General features: G+C 49.4%; 2 protein-coding genes across 4 annotated transcripts; one reads left to right on the forward strand and one right to left on the reverse strand.

The window, feature by feature from the left end:
- Positions 1–534: 534 nt before the first annotated feature.
- ppef2a (protein phosphatase with EF-hand domain 2a) lies at positions 535–11,816 on the reverse strand. 3 transcript variants are annotated; one of them, XM_086169917.1, is made up of 18 exons: positions 11,589–11,816; positions 10,225–10,284; positions 9,671–9,679; positions 9,048–9,175; positions 8,912–8,966; positions 8,644–8,819; positions 7,973–8,087; positions 7,671–7,717; positions 7,351–7,517; positions 7,231–7,267; positions 6,554–6,703; positions 6,129–6,473; positions 4,235–4,420; positions 4,000–4,142; positions 3,805–3,911; positions 3,554–3,720; positions 3,372–3,459; positions 535–2,112 (listed from the first exon to the last, which is right to left on the reverse strand). In XM_086169917.1, exons 2-18 carry the CDS (start codon positions 10,274–10,276, stop codon positions 1,859–1,861), a joined length of 2,226 nt encoding a protein of 741 aa, XP_086026043.1. In that variant the 5' UTR covers positions 10,277–10,284; positions 11,589–11,816; the 3' UTR covers positions 535–1,858. The 3 variants fall into 3 exon arrangements, with proteins under 3 accessions (XP_086026043.1, XP_086026042.1, XP_086026041.1); XM_086169916.1 differs by lacking the exons at positions 10,225–10,284; positions 11,589–11,816 and having other exon boundaries at positions 9,671–9,818; XM_086169915.1 differs by lacking the exons at positions 10,225–10,284; positions 11,589–11,816 and having other exon boundaries at positions 9,048–9,818.
- Positions 11,817–13,850: 2,034 nt separating this feature from the next.
- On the forward strand, positions 13,851–18,855 carry LOC147221217 (flavin reductase (NADPH)-like). The gene is made up of 5 exons (XM_086169322.1): positions 13,851–13,967; positions 16,849–17,028; positions 17,472–17,673; positions 18,248–18,412; positions 18,643–18,855. The coding sequence occupies exons 2-5, from the start codon at positions 16,894–16,896 to the stop codon at positions 18,798–18,800; spliced, it is 660 nt and encodes a 219-aa protein (XP_086025448.1). The 5' UTR covers positions 13,851–13,967; positions 16,849–16,893; the 3' UTR covers positions 18,801–18,855.

An 18,855-nucleotide genomic window follows, 5' to 3' on the forward strand; every position in this document is an offset into this window, starting at 1 on the left:
AACATCAGATGTAACGATGCGGAAATGTTTCCCCTCCTCCATATCGTCCTCTCCCCTCCCGCCGGGGGCGGAGCCTGAGCCCCCTTCGCCGCCAAGAGTTATGGCCTTGTTTTGCCGGCTTCGCCTTCAGACTCCCGGTGCTTCCAAGCCCTTCCTGGGGCCCCCCGACCCCCCAACGCCAAACGGACACACTGCTGAGGAGCGGGACAAAGAGGAGGGCAGTTGTGCCGCCGGCGGGGGGGCCGGGGGGGGCGGGTAGGGGGTGCTATTGTTCATTGTTTGCAGGTGGTCCTACAGTTGCAATAGCTTTTGCAGAAGTTTGGGACGGTTGAGAGGCTCAGAGCGGGTGGGTTTGTGCACCAGGCGAGGCGACCCGGGGAAAAGCAAAACCACATTTAAGGGGAAATAGGAGGAAAAAAAAAAAAAGCGCGTCCAGGTTTGTGCACGAAAACACGATGGGCTTTGGCCATCAGCGTTTCAAGCAGGATACTCGACTGTACCTGGAGTACACCACGCAGTACTAGATGAGTAACGCCTGCAGTACAAGTACAAACAAGCTCAGCGTCATCCACATTTCTTCTTTAATTCACCACAGGTTTAGTTTTCCGATCTTGTATCTGCAGGAACTGGGCTGAAGCTCATTTGGATCAAATGCACATCCAAAACAAAAGGAGAAACAAACAAAAAACAACCCGGGACTTGAACATCCCTTCTCGCTGCTTCCAAAGTGTCCTTTTATTTCTAAATACTCGGAACCCGGCGGCGAGCGTCGGCCTCACGTCCTCCTCCGGATCGCCTCCGCCTCAATCCAGCAATGGAAACAAAAATGCATGGAAACAAAAAGAGTCCGTTGTCGGTTTGGATGATGAGTTTTGGACGGATCGCGATTCTTCAAACTGCACCCGGGTTCCACCCGCCGGACCGAACCGAGCAGAGAGGGTCTCCTCCTCCCTCTAGTGGAGGCAGTCAGAAAGCACATACGTGCACGGATGCAACTCACAGAATCAGAAGAATTATGAATAGCAATCAATAATATAATAATAATAATAATGATAACAATAGTAATAATGATAATAATAGTCCTTGTCACCCTGAGAGTAGGATAAGTGGTATAGATGATATAATAATGATAATGATAATAATAATAATAGTAATAATAAAGATGATTATGATAATATTAATGATGATGACAATAATAATAATAATAATAATACACGCCAAATTTACCCATAAATATGAATCCTACAGATGTGACTGATGTATTTACAGGAAACAGTTTGCATGGTCAACCCTGGAGGACCCATCAGAGCTCCATGTGTGCACCATCAGTGCTCCATCAGAGCTCCATCAGAGCTCCATGTGTGCACCATCAGTGCTCCATCAGAGCTCCATGTGTGCACCATCAGTGCTCCATCAGAGCTCCAGCTGAGTTGCACCAGGAGCTCGGAGGCTCCCGTCGCTAAGGCACCAGCAACGAGAGGTTGCGGTTTATTTGTGCATGTTTTTTGTGCATTTATTTTCTGAGTCTGTCTTCTGGTGATGCTACGTGTCAAGTTTTTTTGGACCGAAGGTTTCCTGTGTGGAGCCTCCACGTCGTCTCCGGTGAAGCTCCTCCAGGTTCTCCGGGTTCCTCCCACAGTGCAAACACATGCAGGGGGTTCATCTCGGAGACGCGAACGCCTCTCCTCTACGAACGCAGGAATGAATATTCGGACTAAATGTCTTTGGAATCCGGAACCTCTTTTTTTTGACAGAAAGTCCTCAGATGCTCCTCGGCTGCACGCCGGATGGAAACCGCGGAGGCCGCGAAGTGAAGGTAACCTGTGCGCGAAGGTCCTCCGGAGGTGTTGGATGCTTCTCACACCGCCGGCTCGGCGTCCAGCGCGGTGAGGTCGGTGGCCGTGCCCATGAACATGCTGCGCCCGCGCTCCAGACGGCTCTTCTTGTCCGTGAGGCGGAAGGCCTCCATGAACTCCTCGATGTCGATGCTGCCGTCCTGGTTGCTGTCGATGGCGACCGCCAGGTCGGAGATGGCCTCGTCCGTGATCTCCATCTTCAGGTAGACGCTGAGGAGCTTCCACGTTTGCCGGAAGTCCTCCATGGATATGAAGCCTGCGGAGATGGAAGGGCGGGCGGCGTCAGTGGGCGGCGTCCTCCACCACAGCTGGAACCTTCTACCTCATTCATGGAGCAAACACCGCTTTCTATGACCTTCAGTTCGGGGGGAGCGGGTGACCGAGCGAGGGTTTGCTTCTTCATTAAGCTCTGGCTGACTGGGTGAAGGGAGGAGGGAGGAACCGGCAGGAGATCAGTGGGTTAATCTTGGGTTTAACGGGGCCGGAGGACGGCTGGAGGAGGGGAGGATTAAGGGAGGAGGAACTTGGAGGAACGAACCCTGACACACTTTTTTGCCGCCTGAATGAAAATCTCTGCGGATCTTCACCGGTTGGCCTTCGTCTAATAGGACAGCTGGATGTTCTGGCTCTCCTTTGGTTGCTCCTTGCAGGGCCCGCAGCCAATCATCTGACTCCATCTGACCCTCTCCTCTCACACCGGCAAACCTCCTGTCCTCTCTTCCTCCATCCATGAAGCTCCTCTCTGGTCTTCCAACCTTCCAGCCTCAGCGCCCTCCCATCCCTCCTCAGTCCACGTCCAAACCATCTCAGCGAGACTTTATCTGCCCCGTCCCTCTGAAGGCCTCCTTCCTGATCCTCTCCGTCCTCCTCGCTTCCCCCTGTCTTCTCCTCAGTATCTCCAAACCAGACACCACAGCTGCTCTTCACCTCCGTCTTCTCCACCTCTCCTTTCATTCTGGCTGATGCTTTTTTTCTCCACCGGCTTGCTGACTTTCTTGTTGACCGTCATCACTTAAGCTCCTCCACCTTCTTCATCTCCGCTCCCTGTAGCCTCACCGTCGCACCTCTCTTTCACACATGTATGCCTTCTCGCTGCTGCTAACCTTCATCCTTCTCCTCTCCAGGTCAAACTTCCACCTCTCTAGATGTTCCTCCTGCCCGCTCCTCGCTCTCGCTATAGATCAGAATGTCATCGGCAAACATCTCTGCGGACCACAATGCCTGAATGTTCTGCCGGTGAGAGCCGGCGGCGTTCGTTCCAGTCCTATCTCTGGAGTACGGACTTCCTGAGACTCGCGGTTTCCATGGAGAGGGAAACATCTGGAGGAAACCCAAGGAGACGTTTCACGAACATTAGAAGTGCGTCGTGTCACTTCACAGCTCCGTCAAGGTTGTTCCAGAAATAGAAGTGCATTGTGCCCGTTGTTTCAGGAACAGAAGGGAGCAGCATCCCGGAAAGGCGGCGGCAAAGCATCGGCGCCCTCGCGGCAAGTCGGAGGAGAGCTCACGTCTTACCCGAGTTGTCCGTGTCCACGATCCTGAAGATGGTCTCCAGCGTGGAGCGATGGCGGTACAGCGTTTCGATCAGACTCTGGTCGATGTGCTGCGGAAGCAGAAGGCGGATTTGAGTTTGTTGGAGAACGATTTCGGGAACGGGCGGCGGAGGCGGAGGCGGAGGCGGAGCCGGCGGCGCTCACGTCCGTGTTGGGCCCCTTGATGGCGAGCTCCTTGAACCAGTCGTGGTAGTCGATCATGGCGTCGCCGGGCCTGCAGGTGACCAGCTGGCCTCGCAGCATCCTCCAGGGGAGGTTCAGGCGCATCACGCTTTCCACCGCCGTGGCCCAGTCGGTCAGAGACACCAGGCCTGCCGGACGGACGGGAATTCAGAATTCTACTTCCTGTCGGTCCTTCTCCGCCTCCCGCTCTCCTCCCGAGAAGTGAAGCTCACCGGTGTTCTCGCCGTCGAACCTCTTGAAGGCACTGAGCAGGTCCGACTTGTGTGAGAAGAGCTGCTCCCGCAGGACCTTCAGCGCCGACCGCTCGGTTCGCCCGACGCTGCCCGAGGCGGGGGAGGGTCAAAGGTCAGATGTTAGTTTTCCTTTTTCAGGTGCTGGAAGGAAACCGGGCGTCGGGACGGAGGTACCTCTGCCTGGCGGTGAGCTCCCTGGTCATGCTGCTGGCCTGGTACTGGACCAAATAAGGCACGAGGTCCGGGCCCAGTTTGACGTAGGCGCCCCTGTTGCTCCCCACGTCGTAGTAGTTGGAGGCGGAGAAGAGAGTGAGCACCTGGGGAACCACAAGGGAGGAGATACTTCATCCCCGAGCCGGGGTCTCGTCCACCGCGGGGCGTCCGGTCGGCTGAAGGTCCCGGCTCTCACCCTGCGGTTGTGGCAGAATTCGTATCCGTCCTGTTTGCACTCGTGCGAGCGGATGATGAGCTGGAGGTTGTGTCGGTTCAGGAAGTCCTCGGTGACGTCCGGACCCCAGTAGCAGCCGCCGCCCCTCAGCTCGTTGGGGATGCAGCCCTCCTGGGGCATGGGGTCGCTCCACAGCAGGTCCAGGATCTGCCGGGACACGGGCGGCACGTTATATTGAGACGTACGACCGTTCATTCTCATCGGCGTCATGCCGACAAGCTCCGGGCGGTTCAAGGTCTCCCCCGAACCTCCTGCGCGCCTCGAAGCTCCTCGTATCCGTCATTCACAAGCCAACATGACTAGGAAACGGATCGAGCACAAGGTCCTGACCCTGGCCTTCAAAACCACCTCAGGAACAGGTCCGGCATATCTGAACCAAATGATGAGACCTTATGTTCCCGGCAGAGAGCTGCGTTCCTCTGATACAAACCTACTAGCAGCACCTTCTGCTCGCTCTAAGCCATCTCAGGCCAAACTTCTCAGTTCTACTACCTCAGTGGTGGAACAAACTTCCAGAAGCAACAAGACCAGCATCATCTCTCTCAACCTTCAAGAAACAGGTAAAAACATTTCTCTTTTAGGACTTTTTGATGCTTGAGCTGCCCCAGATCAGGTTAGGCACCAAGTTAGGCTGTGCAGTGTGTGTGTGTGTGTGTGGACGTTTGTGTATGTCTTTGTCAAAAAAAACAAACAAACAAAAAAAAAAAAAAAACTCACTAACCCCGGCTTCTGTATATTTCCTGTGCATCTTGTATTTCCAAGTGTATTTGCAGTCCTCATGTCCTCTATTGTAAGTCCCTTTGGATTAAAGCGTCTGCCGAATGTAATGAAATGTAATGTAATGAAATCAACGGATCGTAGGCGAGACCCCGGGATCTGAAGGAGCGAACGCCACGACAGCCTGGCGTGGTTCGCGGACGATACGATCGTTTTTACGGTTGGCGTGAGTACTTTACGGCGGGACGTGAATCGTGACGGGACCGGGAACCTCGGAGGTTGTGATTAAGGTGCTGACGGAGGGTTTGAGACGCAGATTGAAGTCACGGCAGAGGGATTAATGACGCGACGGATTACGGCCGTTTAAGGCTCGCAGAGTCAACAGAGCGCCGGCCACCTCCTTCAGGTGAGAGTTGATTACTGACTCAGGACAGATTTAGTCCATCGGGACGCGTTTCAGGCACTAAGTTCATGACCGGCGTCACATCTCAGCCGCCTAAATAACACCGTTGTGACCATTCGACGCCCAAAATAAAACGGACAGGCGGGTCCGGCTTCCTGCAGGGAAGATGACAAATAGTTTCCTCTGATTCTGGAAAGGTTTCGAGGCGTCGAGACCTTCTGTTTTCCCGGTTCTGGGTCAGTCCTCTTGCGGAGCATTTTCTACTTTTTTTTGTTTTAGCTTATTTTTTCCAGTTTTTTTTTAATATATCCCCCTTTACACCTTCCTCATCTCGGGCGTCCCCGCTAACCGAAACGAAGGCTTTGCTAGCTGCCTGAGCTAACGCAGCTAACTAGCGCAACCCCTCCAATCGCCCCTCGCGGGAAAAAATAACGCGTTTTTCAGATTCTGATTCCGATTCTGAACGAGGCAGGAGGACGTTTCAGGCCTACTTTCCAATGGATTTGTCGGGTGAGCCGTTTGGTCGATCAATCAATCAACTAAACAATCAGCCAACTGATAAAGAAAAGGGAATATGAGACACACAACCAGACACACAAGCAGACATACAACGATTGACTGTGATTCACGAGGGAGAACATGGAGACTCCAGACAGAAAGGAGTCCTGCGGGAATCCAACAGGGACCTTCTTGCTGCGAGGAGGAAGCGCCGATCGCGGTGCTAAGCTACATCACCTGTTTCCACTCCTCTTTGGCCGAGTCAGCGTTGATTGAGTCGGAGGACAAGGTCGGGGTCCTCTCGATTTGCGCCCCGCCGATGCCCAAGTTGACAGAGATGGAATTTCTGTGCTGCAAAATCTGCAGCTCCTCGCGGATGTTGACCTTGATCCGATCGGAGAAGTCCTGAAGCGAGCGGTTCACGAAGCTGTCGCGGACGCCGAAGGATTTGGGGTATCTGAGGGAGGCCCGGCGCTGGAAGATCCTGCCGGTGGACCACTCGTCGTCCATGTCGGAGTCGACGGACGTCCCGGCCGAGCTCTGGCCGAGCCTCTTCTTCGGAGGCCTCAGCGCCGACACGTACTGGACAGACAGAGCAGATCGCCGGCTGACCACAAAATGGAAACTCCCGTCCGAACCCGAAAGTCCCGGCGTCCGCTCACGTTGTGTCTGTCCACTCTGACCAGGGCGCCCAGGTCCGTGGTGTCCGAGATGCCTCCGTGGAGAACCAGGACTTTCTGGTCAATAACTGTCGCCAGTGGCAACCAGCTGAAGATCTTCTGCAGCAGCTTCAGGATCCGTTTGCCGTGCATCTGCGGAGAAGCACCGGCGCGGAGGCGGTTTAAGAATTTCCCGCGGGTTCCTCCCGCACCTGAAACCCTTTTTCCCCAAAACACCATCGAGGGCCGTTTACGCCCCGGAGGAGCTCGTTCCGGAGGAACGAGCGCAACCCGAGCGCAGAAGCCGCCCTGGCGTCGGCTCGCCCAGGAGAACGCCCCGATTCGACCAAACAGATGAGGCCGAGGTGAGCGGCGCGTCCAGAACTTCGGGGATTCCACGTTGTCGCGCGTGAGTCTTTGACCCGTCGAGACCCGTCCGACTCGCGGAAAAGCCGAGAGCCAGATCCTCCGATTTAATGACCAGAAATCCTCTTAGCGCCCAGGAGGAGTGCCGGCGTCGTATCGAGGGAACGCGTATCGAGCTTTGCCCAGAACGCTTAGGTGACTTCGGCCATTTTAATTTGCCGCTCCAAAGATAGAGGGGATAAAAACACGTCCCGGCTACGCGCTCGTTCGGAAAGCGAAGGAGCTACAAGCCGGGGATAAACAAACAAACATACCTTGTATTTGGTCAGTACCTCCTTGGTGAAGCCGTACCTGCGGCGGCCAGAGAAACATTTAGAAAACACAAAACGTCACCGCGGGACGTCGTTTTTGTTCCAACCGTCGAAGGTTCCAACCTCAGGTTGATGATGTGGTCCTCGTGGTTCCCTCGGTTGAGGTGGACTTCGCCGGGATACACCAGGAGGAAGGAGAAGAGGATGAGGAGGATCTCGATGGAGTCTTTGCCTCGATCCACAAAGTCCCCGTTGAAGACATAGGGGTTCTCCAAGGACGGCATGCCGTTCTGCAGGGAAAGTACAGCTCAGCGTGACGCAGGTGCAAAGAAACTGCGCTCTCAGGAGGACGTCCTTCGCTGCTGGAGGACGACGCCTTCAAACGGAAAAGGATGCATTTCAATGTGCTTCGATTCAAAAATCGGAGGAGTTTGCGTGACAACCTTGTAGAAGATGAGCAGGAGGTCCTCCAGCTGTCCGTGCAAATCACCTGCAAGGGAGAAAAGATGCATTTCAGGGAAAACTCAGAGTCCATGAGGGATACGTCCGGAATATGTCGGGTCTCCGGTGAGCCAGAGTGGAACCAGAGGAGCTTCATGCGGACGCGAGGAGAACGTGGACTCTCCCCTGTTGGAGTCCAAGCGTGGACCTTCTAGCCTTGAGCTGGAAGCTCTAACCGCGGCGCCGGCGTGCCGCCCCATAGCAGGATTCCTGTTTTAAAGATTGTTTTCCTCGCAGAACTCACCGCAGATTGTAATCTCTTTGCTCTGGCAGGTGGAGATGCGGCTGATGTTGGGCAACATGCGGAGCAGCTTCCAGGTCTCCAGGAGGAGTTGGAGGACGTAGCGCGAGTGCAGCTGCTGCTCGGAGGACAGATAGCAACTGGTTAGCGGCCACTAGTCATGGACATCAACTGCTCAGCGAACGACTCCTGGCTTTTCTTTTCTTCCGCTGCTGATCCGACGTCGATTTGATTTCAGTTATTCATCCGAACGAAAATGCGCTCGCGTGGTTTCGGACCCGCGTCGGCGGTAGAAACCGCTCGAAGCTAATCCCCGAGCGTCCACATTTATTTGTCCGTGTCATTTTCACTGCAAAAGCTCGTCGGGTTTTGAAAACGCAAGAGTTCCCAGAAATGCAACGGCGCCAAAAGGAGTTGCAACTCCGACTGGCGACGCCTCTCACATGAGAGATGAAGCATCTTCAAGCAAGATCCAACAAGTGTTATCAGTGACCCGGGTGAACGAGAACCTCCACGGACTCAAACTCAAGGCGTCGCCTATCGAAGACGATGGTGTGACGCTACATTTAAATCTGATCTTCGCAAACAGAATGGAGGACTTCCTTCATCCGGTGCGTGACTCAAAAGACCCGCCTGTGGTGATATGACCAGCAAAAGAGCCGACGTTCACGTACTTTCTTGTTCCTGAATGCGTCCACCAAGCCGACGGTCTGCTCCACCGTCAGAGGGAAGGTCAGGTGGGGCCCCGAGTAGATGTCCGGCACCTCGATGTTCCTGTAGCAGAAGTACCTCTCCCACTCGGTGTCCCGGCACACTTCGTTCTCCCTGAAGATGTGCGAGATCAGGTTTCCTGGAAAGGCGGCGTTCAGATCGTCAGGTTCTTTTTGCGAGACAAACGGCGCGGGCGCTTCGGCCCGAAATTCGCGGGGACGTCGAGCTCACGTTCGTTGCTCGACGGTGTGAAATTGTCCATGAGGTAGCCGAGGAAGTTGTAGAGCTGCGGAGAGAGGCCAGAGCTTCAGGTTTAATCTCTAAAATGTACAGGAAAATCCAGGAGAGGAAGCTGCTGGAGCGTCACCTTGATCTGGGCCTGTTCTCCAGAGTACTCGATGGACTGGAAGATGTGCCAGGTGTACCTCCTCCTCATCTCGGTGCGGGCCACGTACTGACGGTACCATCGCTGGATGAGGACGGCGGCTCTTATAGCTGGGAAAGAAACGCAATGGAAATGTTGCCGGAAATATTATCACAGCCTCATATTTTCCCCAGTCAGGAAAGACCCGAGGTTCTGATTGTCCACATTGTCCTCAATAACTTTAGCTGTTGTGATGCATCCGTTTCTACGCGGCTCCATTAGCAACAGGTGTTCAGATCCCTTAGCAGGCCTGGCCTGGGTTCTTCCTTGGGACTCGGAAGTTCCACTCATTGGGAGCCAAATAAGCATTTCGTTTAAGAATGAAGAATCTCAGCGAGATCTAATAGATCCGCTCCTTCCCGGGGAAAAGGTACCTCGTAGCGTTCTGCACCCAACACCTTGTGTCGGCTAATCGGCCTCAAATACGGGGCAAGTGGGGTTTTGGTGCCGCAGAATTGTGAAATGGACTTCTTTCTATGTTGCGGAGTCTCAAACATCCAGATACCGAAGCACAGAAACATGGAGTTTCTGCTTGTCGGAGAGAAAACAAAAGAGACGTGGCTTACATGTGACGGCTGAGGGCCGGCGGGCGGCGGTGAGAAACAAGGGAAAACAGATCGATCAGCACACGTTAAACCCAGATCACAAGAAAACGCCAGGAAAACGGGGAAATTCCACAAAGATGGTTCAGGGTCAGCGTCGGCTCTGCGCCCGTCCAAGATATGTGAAAGGGAAACTGCCACCAAAACCAGACGGGGCACGAGATCTGGCAACAATTCGGTAGTTTCTGACGCGCCCAGGCTTCCCCCTCATATATCTTTGCTTTCCAGTTCACTAAAAGGAAACACAGAAGCGGGAGTTACAATGAAATGACTTCACAAATGTGGGAAAAGGACTTTTAACGCGATTCGGGGGGAAACGGCAGGGCTCGGGGACGAACAGGAGGTTTGTTGTCGAAGCGACCGGCCCACAATTCGTCATCATCATGAGTTGCATATTTTGTAATGTTATTTTATAATGTTCTGTTTTTTTTTACCCTCCTGTTGAACCCGAGCGGCGGGGTCTAACCCGACGCCGGGGCGATTCTACGACGAGCCGCCCCGTCCGACATCAGGCCTACCTTTCTTGGAGTGTTTGTGAAACTGGTTGGACTTGGTGACGCCACATCCCATGGCTGTTCCTGTTCACCGCAACAAACACCCATGAACACCCGTGAGACCGGGAGGGCCGGATCGGCACATTTGACGTCCGAAACGACGGCCCCTTTGCTTTTTGCTAACTTCACCAGTCAACGCTTTCGTTTCCCGATGGAGCAGTAATCTGGTTATCTGCTGGCTCGCTCCTGACCTCTACGGCCGGCCTAAATCCTGCCAACGAGGACCGCTTTTGTCGGAATTCTATGAAGGCTTAAGCCGGGCGTCTAAAAAAAAAAACTCCAGGAGGACGTGTCATCACGCCTCCGGGCTGAGACCCAATGCTGAGATTTAGAGGGAAACAAACAGCGTTTTAAATGTCAACATGACTAATATCAAAACGCGTCAATTATGCTGTATTTACTTTTAACGTGGGAAAAGAAAAACAGGCGTTTGCCTAAAATGACCAAAGCCCGGCGGGATTTCACGTTCATCTAGTAAGAAAGTGTATTCGGAGCGAACCGTGTGCTTTCAAATGCATTTACGTGAAATAATAAAGTATCTTTAATTTGAAGTTTTGGGTCGTAGGTGTATCTAAACCAGGGGTCGGCAGCCCGCGGCTCCGAGCGGCTTGGGAAAATAAATGATAAATATTTAATTGAAGTGTATTTCATTTGTGTTAATTCCTTTTTTTTTACTTTTGGTTCTAAGTTGGAAGATTATTGTGATCTTGAAATATTAAATAAAATCATATTTATTATTTTTCTCAAAATAACGTCACACTGGCGGAAGCCGGTATACCTGCCAGCCGGTAAAGTCCCGATGTGCAGATGCTGTGCGCAGAAGTTCAGGCGCGGAAGTCCCATAAACCAGGTAAAATAAATATTTATGAAGATATTTTGCAAATATTTATTTTTTATTGTTTACCGACAGTGATTTTTTCCCGATTTATTTTTAAAATTCAGGTCAAGGCTCCGCTACACGCTCTGAAAGCCCAAAGCTCAAAATGAGTTCATTACATAAATACAATTTAATTTTCTCTGTAATACTTTGTGAATTTCAGAAGCAACACACTTGTTTATACAAAGTGTAAAGGTAATAAAAAGCAATATATACAGTGGTACCTTTATTTCAGACGCCAAAAAGTAATTGCGGCTCCCGGAGTTTTCTTTTCCCAGGAAACCGGGTCCAAATGTCTCTTTGGGTGTCACGGGTTGCCGACCCCTGGTTTAGAGGATAACCCGGCCCAGGACAAACCAATCGGCACCAAAGAATCAGCCTTTATTTGGGTTCCGGGTTGAAGAGTCCACATCCACCTGCGGCCGTCTGGAAGTATCAGGCGTCTACTTACGCGCTCAGCGAGTGTGTCCGCTCCCCTCTGGCGTCTTCCCGTCGGCTTTCTGATTCGGCGAGTGCTCACAGAGACGTTTCCTCTCTTGCATCCTCCTCCGGTCCGGACCGATGGCCTCGGGAACCGCGTGCTCGGCTCTCTCGCGGCCGTCCGAAGCGCCGAAATGGAGCGTATCCGTCAGCGCAGAGGCCTCATGTGTGCAGATCCTGCCGGCGCACTGCCGGTCCGAGCGCCACGCGAGCCGGTTTGGTCTTTAGTCCCCTGGGTAAGATGGTATAAGCGAGGCACGGTGCCACAAGTGGATTACTTGAGCTAATTACTTGATGCGACTAGACTGCGCATTACGTAGGAGGTGGACAAAGCGCAGAGGCGGCAGGAGCGAGGCTAGGAGGAGGTCAGGTGGTCCAACGGGACGTCAAAGCTCAGGTACGCCTCCCACATGGAAAAGCCCGACACCTTCGTTTTATCGTTATCGTTTCTAATCCGCCGTTCCAGGAGAGTTCAGCTGAACGCATGAGGAGGACGCAGCAGGAAACGTAAAAAAAAAACACTTCAGTACATTTTTACAATATAAATACATACATGCACTGCACATACATCCCCATATATACATCGTGTAGACACTGTTTGTGTATAATAAATGTAAATATCGGCTGTCGGGCGATGGAAATATAATCGTGTTCTTAATCTAAATATGGTTGTAGTTATTGCAGGCAACACCAGCCTGCAATATAACTAACCGCTCCCGCTCAATTCCAGGTAAAATAAACAAACAAACTACACCCACATCATTCCCAGCAACCACAAAATCACACAGAAAACAAACATCGACATAAATACCAACATTCGTGACTCACTACAAAGATTTCATTTATTTAAAGTTACTTACATATAACTTTGATGTCCCTCAACATCCTGCCATATCCCGCCTATTTTTGTTATTTATTGTTGAGATAGGTGAACTAATTAGTTTGATTTCAGTTTACGTTCTAGTTTACATATGTTGTACATATGCATACATATGTTATATTTGTATTTGGATAATGTATAGCACTTTATGACAAGGTTTGGGACTTGTTTTAGTTTTTCGCGACTGCTCAGCTCACTTGACGTTAGTTTTTTACGTCAGTTGATTCCCGCAGCTGTCAAGAAGGAAATAAAAGAGGATTCAAACAAGGCAAACTTGTGAATTCCTTCCGAAACATGGAAAACGAAGAAGCTGCAAACTTAAATGCAACATTTATGTACTTTATTCATTACTATTTATTACTATTTAGTGACATTTATTTTGTCACTCTGTTTATATTGTCATTTAGCTGTCACTCTATTTTAATTGTTGTTTAGTTGTCACTCCATTTACATTGTTTAGTTGTCACTATGAATATTGTTATTTAGCTGTCTCTCTATTTATATTGTTGTTTTTTTGTCACTCTATTTATATTCATATTGTTTTTTAGTTCTAGCAGTCACTCCATATATATTGTTGTTTAGTTGTCACTATTAATATTGTTATTTAGCTGCCGCTCAATTTTTATTGTTGTTTTTTTGTCACTATCTATATTTATACTGTTTTTTAGTTCTAACAATCACTCCATTTATATTGTTGTTTTGTTGTCACTCCTTTTACAGTGTTTAGTTGTCACTATTCATATTGCCATTTAGCTACCGCTCAATTTAAATTGTTGTTTTTTTGTCACTCTATTTATATCAATATTGCTTTTTAGTTCTAGCAGTCACTCCATTTATATTGTTGTTTAGTTGTCACTATTCATATTGTTATTTAGCTGTCCCTCTATTTATATTGTTGTTTTTCTTGTCACTTTATTTATATTTATATTGTTGTTTCGTTCTAGCAGTCACTCCATTTATATTGTTGTTTGGTTGTCACAATTTATATTGTTGTTAAGTTCTACTTGTGTACTTTTCACCCTTACGGTTCCTTGATGTAGCTCTCTGTCATCCCCGATGTTGTTGTTTATTGTTGTTGTTGTTGTCTTTTGTTGTCTTGCTATATCCTGTCCTCTGCCTTTCTATTTAAATTTACACTCATATTTATAATCATATTTATTTCCTTTTTTCCCTCTTGGACATTATAACATTTATGCTGCTATGATAAAGAAATTTCCCCTTTGACGATCGATAAAGTTTATCTTATTTTATCTTATTAGTAAACCGTTAAAGAACCTTTTAACCAGTTTATTTCGCGTTTAAAACGTGTTTCTTTCCAACCTTGAACGCCCCCTTCGTCACCGCCGGCTGTCAATCAAATCCAGTTCCTGAACGTGTGTTTTTACACGGCGGTTTCAACCGGAAGTGCTTTGATTTGACTAAAATGTTTTAATTCGCAGGTGTGTCACCCAAGTACGACCCATGTCCAGGGTGAGTATAATCACTTCTGACGTTTTTATCTGAAAGTAAATTAATAGTTCGGCACACGGAACTTACAGTTGTCATTTGTATGCGTTAGCTAACGTCACCTGTAGCTAGGTGGCTAACCTTAGCTTGGATGTGTTTATGAGGGTCATTTTATTGACACGATCCAAAATATCAGCAAATTACACCGGTTGGAAGCTCTTCATTATTAAATGAAGGTATATGTTTCTCTGAATATGACGGGGATCTATAAACTTTTGTGAATTTCGCCCTTGGAATGAATAAAAACATCTGTATCTTTCTAGTTCCATCCGCAAATTAGCATCTGTTAATCCTACTAATCACTACCCATTTGTACTTAATCTGCACAGAACAATAATCCACCATACTTGCATCAGCTGGACATATTCTGCTCATATCTTATCCACCTCTACTTGCACTCTCTGTAAAAAATGCATCGATGCATTTATTCTTTAATACTGCATTGATCTGCGTATTCTGTACATATGCACTTTGGTTCAGATGCTAACTTTATTTCATGACTCTGTATCTTTACGTCCGTAATGATAATAAAGTTGAGTCTAATCTAAAGCACCCGCTTCCCTATAAAGAGGTGAAAGCTATTCAAGGTTATAGTAACACAGCTTCCATGTGTTCACCAGATGGGATATTAATGTTGGATTAATCATTGCTCGGAAGGCCCGATGTGTAGAATATAGTCTCGTAATGGTAATCTCGCACATAACTGCATCTCTCAGGAGATGGTGCAGAAGCCTTTTATAATGCATTCTATTTTAGGGCAGCACAATTAGATACAATTATACTCCCAAGTGACCGTGAAATACATAGGAATGTGGAATATCTTGCATTCATTTTGTAACATCTGTAAAATTCTGAAAGGAATCCATTCTGTGTGAATGTTGTGTTTTATAAACATCGCTGGTGGTTTTAATCTGTCAGGTTGTCCTGGCCTGTTGTGGCAGAAAATCCATTTCTCTGGTTTTGTCTCACTGATGGGACAGTTTCTAATTATCTTAAGTGGGGGAATTTTCTGGACCCACAAGGAAATGCCGAGTGGTAATCAAATGTATGATAGTCATCTGAGAGGAGTCACAATATTCCAGTGACGACTAAAAACAGGACTTAGTTCTGAGGCTCAACAAGTAGAGATGACGTGGTTCTTGCGCCACAAAAAGATTAGACTTTGTCAGATGTGGTAACCAGCTGTAAACTGCTGTAAAACATTCCACCGTCAAACACAAAAGAGGAATCACCAACACGCAGGTTGTTGGACTCCTGACTTTTCTGGTGGTTTAAGGATTTCATAATGCTCCCGAGGCATCGGCTTCAGGAAACTCTGCAGTTCCGTAGTTCTTTCACGCCTCGCAGTTTCAAATCGCTTCACGCCGGATGACATTCACACGCAGGCTTCGGTGTTTTGCCTGCGGACGCTCCGGCCGGCAGGCAGGAAGAGCCGGGGGATCGAACCGCCAACCTTCTACTGAGAATAAGCAGAAATTCCACTCTGCACGGTGTGTTTTGTTGTATTTGACAACTTAAATTCAAATCATTGACAGCGCCAGGGAAACAGATGCAGGGAAATGATATAAAAATGGCAGAGGGGGATTGTTTAAAAGCTCTCTATGGAGCCACTGTCGCATTATGGCATATGACTTCATGTTCATTTAGCTTTAACATGGCAGAAACCACATCCACCACTGGAAGCAATACATTCTGAGAATAATTTACTATCCTTCCTTTCAACGCCCAGCCTCAGTCTGGCCTCTTCAGGGAACATCTGACCACAGTGCGAGTCATCCTCCCCCGATGCACGGATAATCAATTAGGCAAAATTTCAAAAAAGGGCACAAATGGCCGTTGTCTCCTGGCAGATGAAATGGAGAGTTTCATCGCTAATGTTATCTGGGAACTTTTCTGGGAATCCGTCACTGACTGACATCAGCCGGCGTAAATCTGCGTGCGCTGTGATTTAAGACATCTTGTGGGTTTGCCAGGGGTCGGCAACGTTCGACGCTCAAAGAGCCATTTGGATGGGTTTCCTACAGGGACGGAAAAAACCAGAGCCACCAAACCCTAAATAGACCCTAAAATAAGGATAATACTGCATATATATGTGTGTGTGTGTGTGTGTGTGTGTGTGTGTGTGTGTGTCCACTCTATGCCGTGTATGGAAAAAATGAAATTCTATTTGTTCATGTAACAAAAGCATTTTGAACTGCATTACAAAGGTGTCATTCAAATAAAACACTCAATATCAACTTAAGTCCTCATTGTATTTATGAAATAAAAGGCTGAACTCAAGCGATTCCCTGCAGCAAACCAAAAACGCTGTCGGCTTCTGGTGTCGTCCTATCACATGCACCGGGACCTGCAGTCAGCTGTCACTACGAATAAAAAAGGGCTATTTCACATAACACCCCAAAATATATATTTATAAATCAAAAAGCCAATTCAAATAAATGTTTCAGGTTTTTGCACCAAGCCCCTAAATATCCATACATCCCGTGGATTTATTGCTCCAAACTTGTCGCAGGCCGTGCTCGGCCTCTCCAGATAAACAATGGAAGCTGAGCTTCTGCCCGCGAGCTGCCGGACGCGACGCTGTGTTTCGGCCTCTTGTTTCGCACCTCCCGCGCCGTCCGAGGCGATTCTGCGATCGCCAATGGAAAGGTAGCTTCAACCTGAACCGGGTCTTAATCGTACACTCGTGGTGTCACATGACGAACCTGCGCCTCCTTCACGCGACTTTATCCGACCGATGAAATAAAAAGCATTTTTCCACGCTTGAACTTGAAAAAAGCGGTAAGGACCCTCCCTGTGGGGAGTCTCTAGAGCTCTCGGCTTCTCACAACCCTCCTGTCTGCAGCTCGGCGTGCCCGTCAGTGCGCCGCCACCCTGACGCCGCGAGAGGATGAGGATCGCCGTGCTGGGAGCCACGGGGCAGACCGGCCAGTATCTGGTCGGCCAGGCGCTGCAGCAGGGCCACATCGTGACCGCCGTCGTCAGGAATCCCGGGAAAATCTCAGTGCACCATGTCAACCTCAAGGTAATCATTTATTTTTCTTGATATTTTCTTTTTCTTAACATGTGTCCTGAAATACACGACCGAGCTTGTCCGCTGAGTGCGTCAGGCTCGCTCAGCAACTGTATACTTTATCGCCAATTAACTCCGACTGAAATCCTCAATTGTCGCGCTGCCTTTTTATATCCACCGCGTCGGCGCATGGAAACGCGTTTCGGCTCATTTGGTCGGGACTGATTTACAACAACAAAACTAAACGGGGGCTGCGGATTCTTGTCCACAATTCAACTATTCATAAAACACACAAATACATCCAGTGTTTGTATCAGCAATGCATTTCTTCCTACCGTTCATACCGAATGTGATGGAAAAGCTCTCTATAAATATAATTGTGATTGTTTTTATGATGATGTAGAGTTGAAGTAACCTCCGAAGCTCACTGCTGTGTGTGTCGTCCTCACCGCCAGGTCGTAGAGGCCGACGTTTTCTCGGCGGAGAGCCTGAAGCCTCATTTCAAAGGGCAGGATGTGATCATGTCTTGCCTCGGGTTCCCGGCCTCGTTCTTCGCCGGCGTGACGGGATACACGCACTCCATGAGCGCCATGATCAGCGCCATGCAAGACGTCCGCATCAACAGGATCATCACCATGACCTCCTGGTACACCGAGCGTAAGTCCACAAGACTTTGCTTCTATGTTTGCGTGAATGTGTTCATATTTATGGCGTAAACAAAACAAACAAAGTCCATCTGGTCCTGGACAATCAAACCATACCGACTCAGAGCTTTTCATCTCATCCGCCTGATGAAAATGGGAAATAGGTCAATAAAACGTACTGAAATGGAGGCGTTGACGTGTCTTTATACGAGCACGTCCGAAAAGCCTTCAGAGAATTCGTGCATCCAGCTGCGGCTTCTTTCATTTTCTTAATTTGAATAAGCAATGAGAGGTATTGGATTCCACTTGACAGGGTTCTTGCCGGTGTCTTTGCAGAAGAAACCCTTTGATTGTTCGGAGGTTTGTCTCGATGACTGAAAAGTGAGTTCTGTCTAACGGCCACCAGGGGGCGCTGTTGTGCACCGAAAGAAATCCAGAAGTTTTCCTGAAATTCTTAGCGTTTCCCTCTGAATTAAGTGAACCGACTGAATTCAAGTTGGTTCGGGTGACGGCGGTTCTCCTGCTAAAACCGCCCCGATAATTACCATCCAATGGCCTTTAAATGTGCCGCCGTCTTCCGTCGTCAGCCGACTCCGGAGCGCAGTCGTCCTACTTGATCCGCTTCCTGCTGCTGCCGATGATCCGAAGCGTCCTCAACAACATGTATGAGATGGAGCAGCTCCTGCAGAGGACCGTGGACATCAACTGGACCGTGGTTCGTCCGCCGGGCCTCAAGAACCTGCCCGCTTCAGGTAAAACCAGAACCACAGGGCAAAAACCATGAAGCGCTAGCGCCATTTGTTGGTCGTCCAAGCTTTTTGTCATATATTCTATTTTCCTCAAGCCACGTTTGAATGAAATGTTGGGTTTTCCATCACTCCGGTTCACGTCTTCAATTAATCCCCGTGTTCACGCACGGAAGAGCAGATAAGCCCACCGACAGACACACCAGGTCTGGTTTCCTCTCCTGTGTCCTCTGCAGCTCAGGAGTTCCTCACCCACGAGGGCTACTTTGTGCCAAACGGCACGGGCAACCCGGCCGGCAGCGCGGTGGCCCGGGGGGACGTGGCCCGCTTCATGCTCTCCCTGCTCAACAGCAACGCCTGGGTCAAAAGGGGAGTCGCCGTCACCACTAAATGAGGAGGAAGTGTGTGTTCTTGTAGGTCTGGTTCGTTCAAATAAAACATGAACTTGT

Source organism: Fistularia commersonii, chromosome 22 (genome assembly GCF_037954325.1).
Source record: "Fistularia commersonii isolate RoL2024-O1a breed Wild chromosome 22, RoL_Fcom_v1.0, whole genome shotgun sequence".
In the NCBI taxonomy this organism is placed as follows: Eukaryota; Metazoa; Chordata; class Actinopteri; order Syngnathiformes; family Fistulariidae; genus Fistularia; species Fistularia commersonii.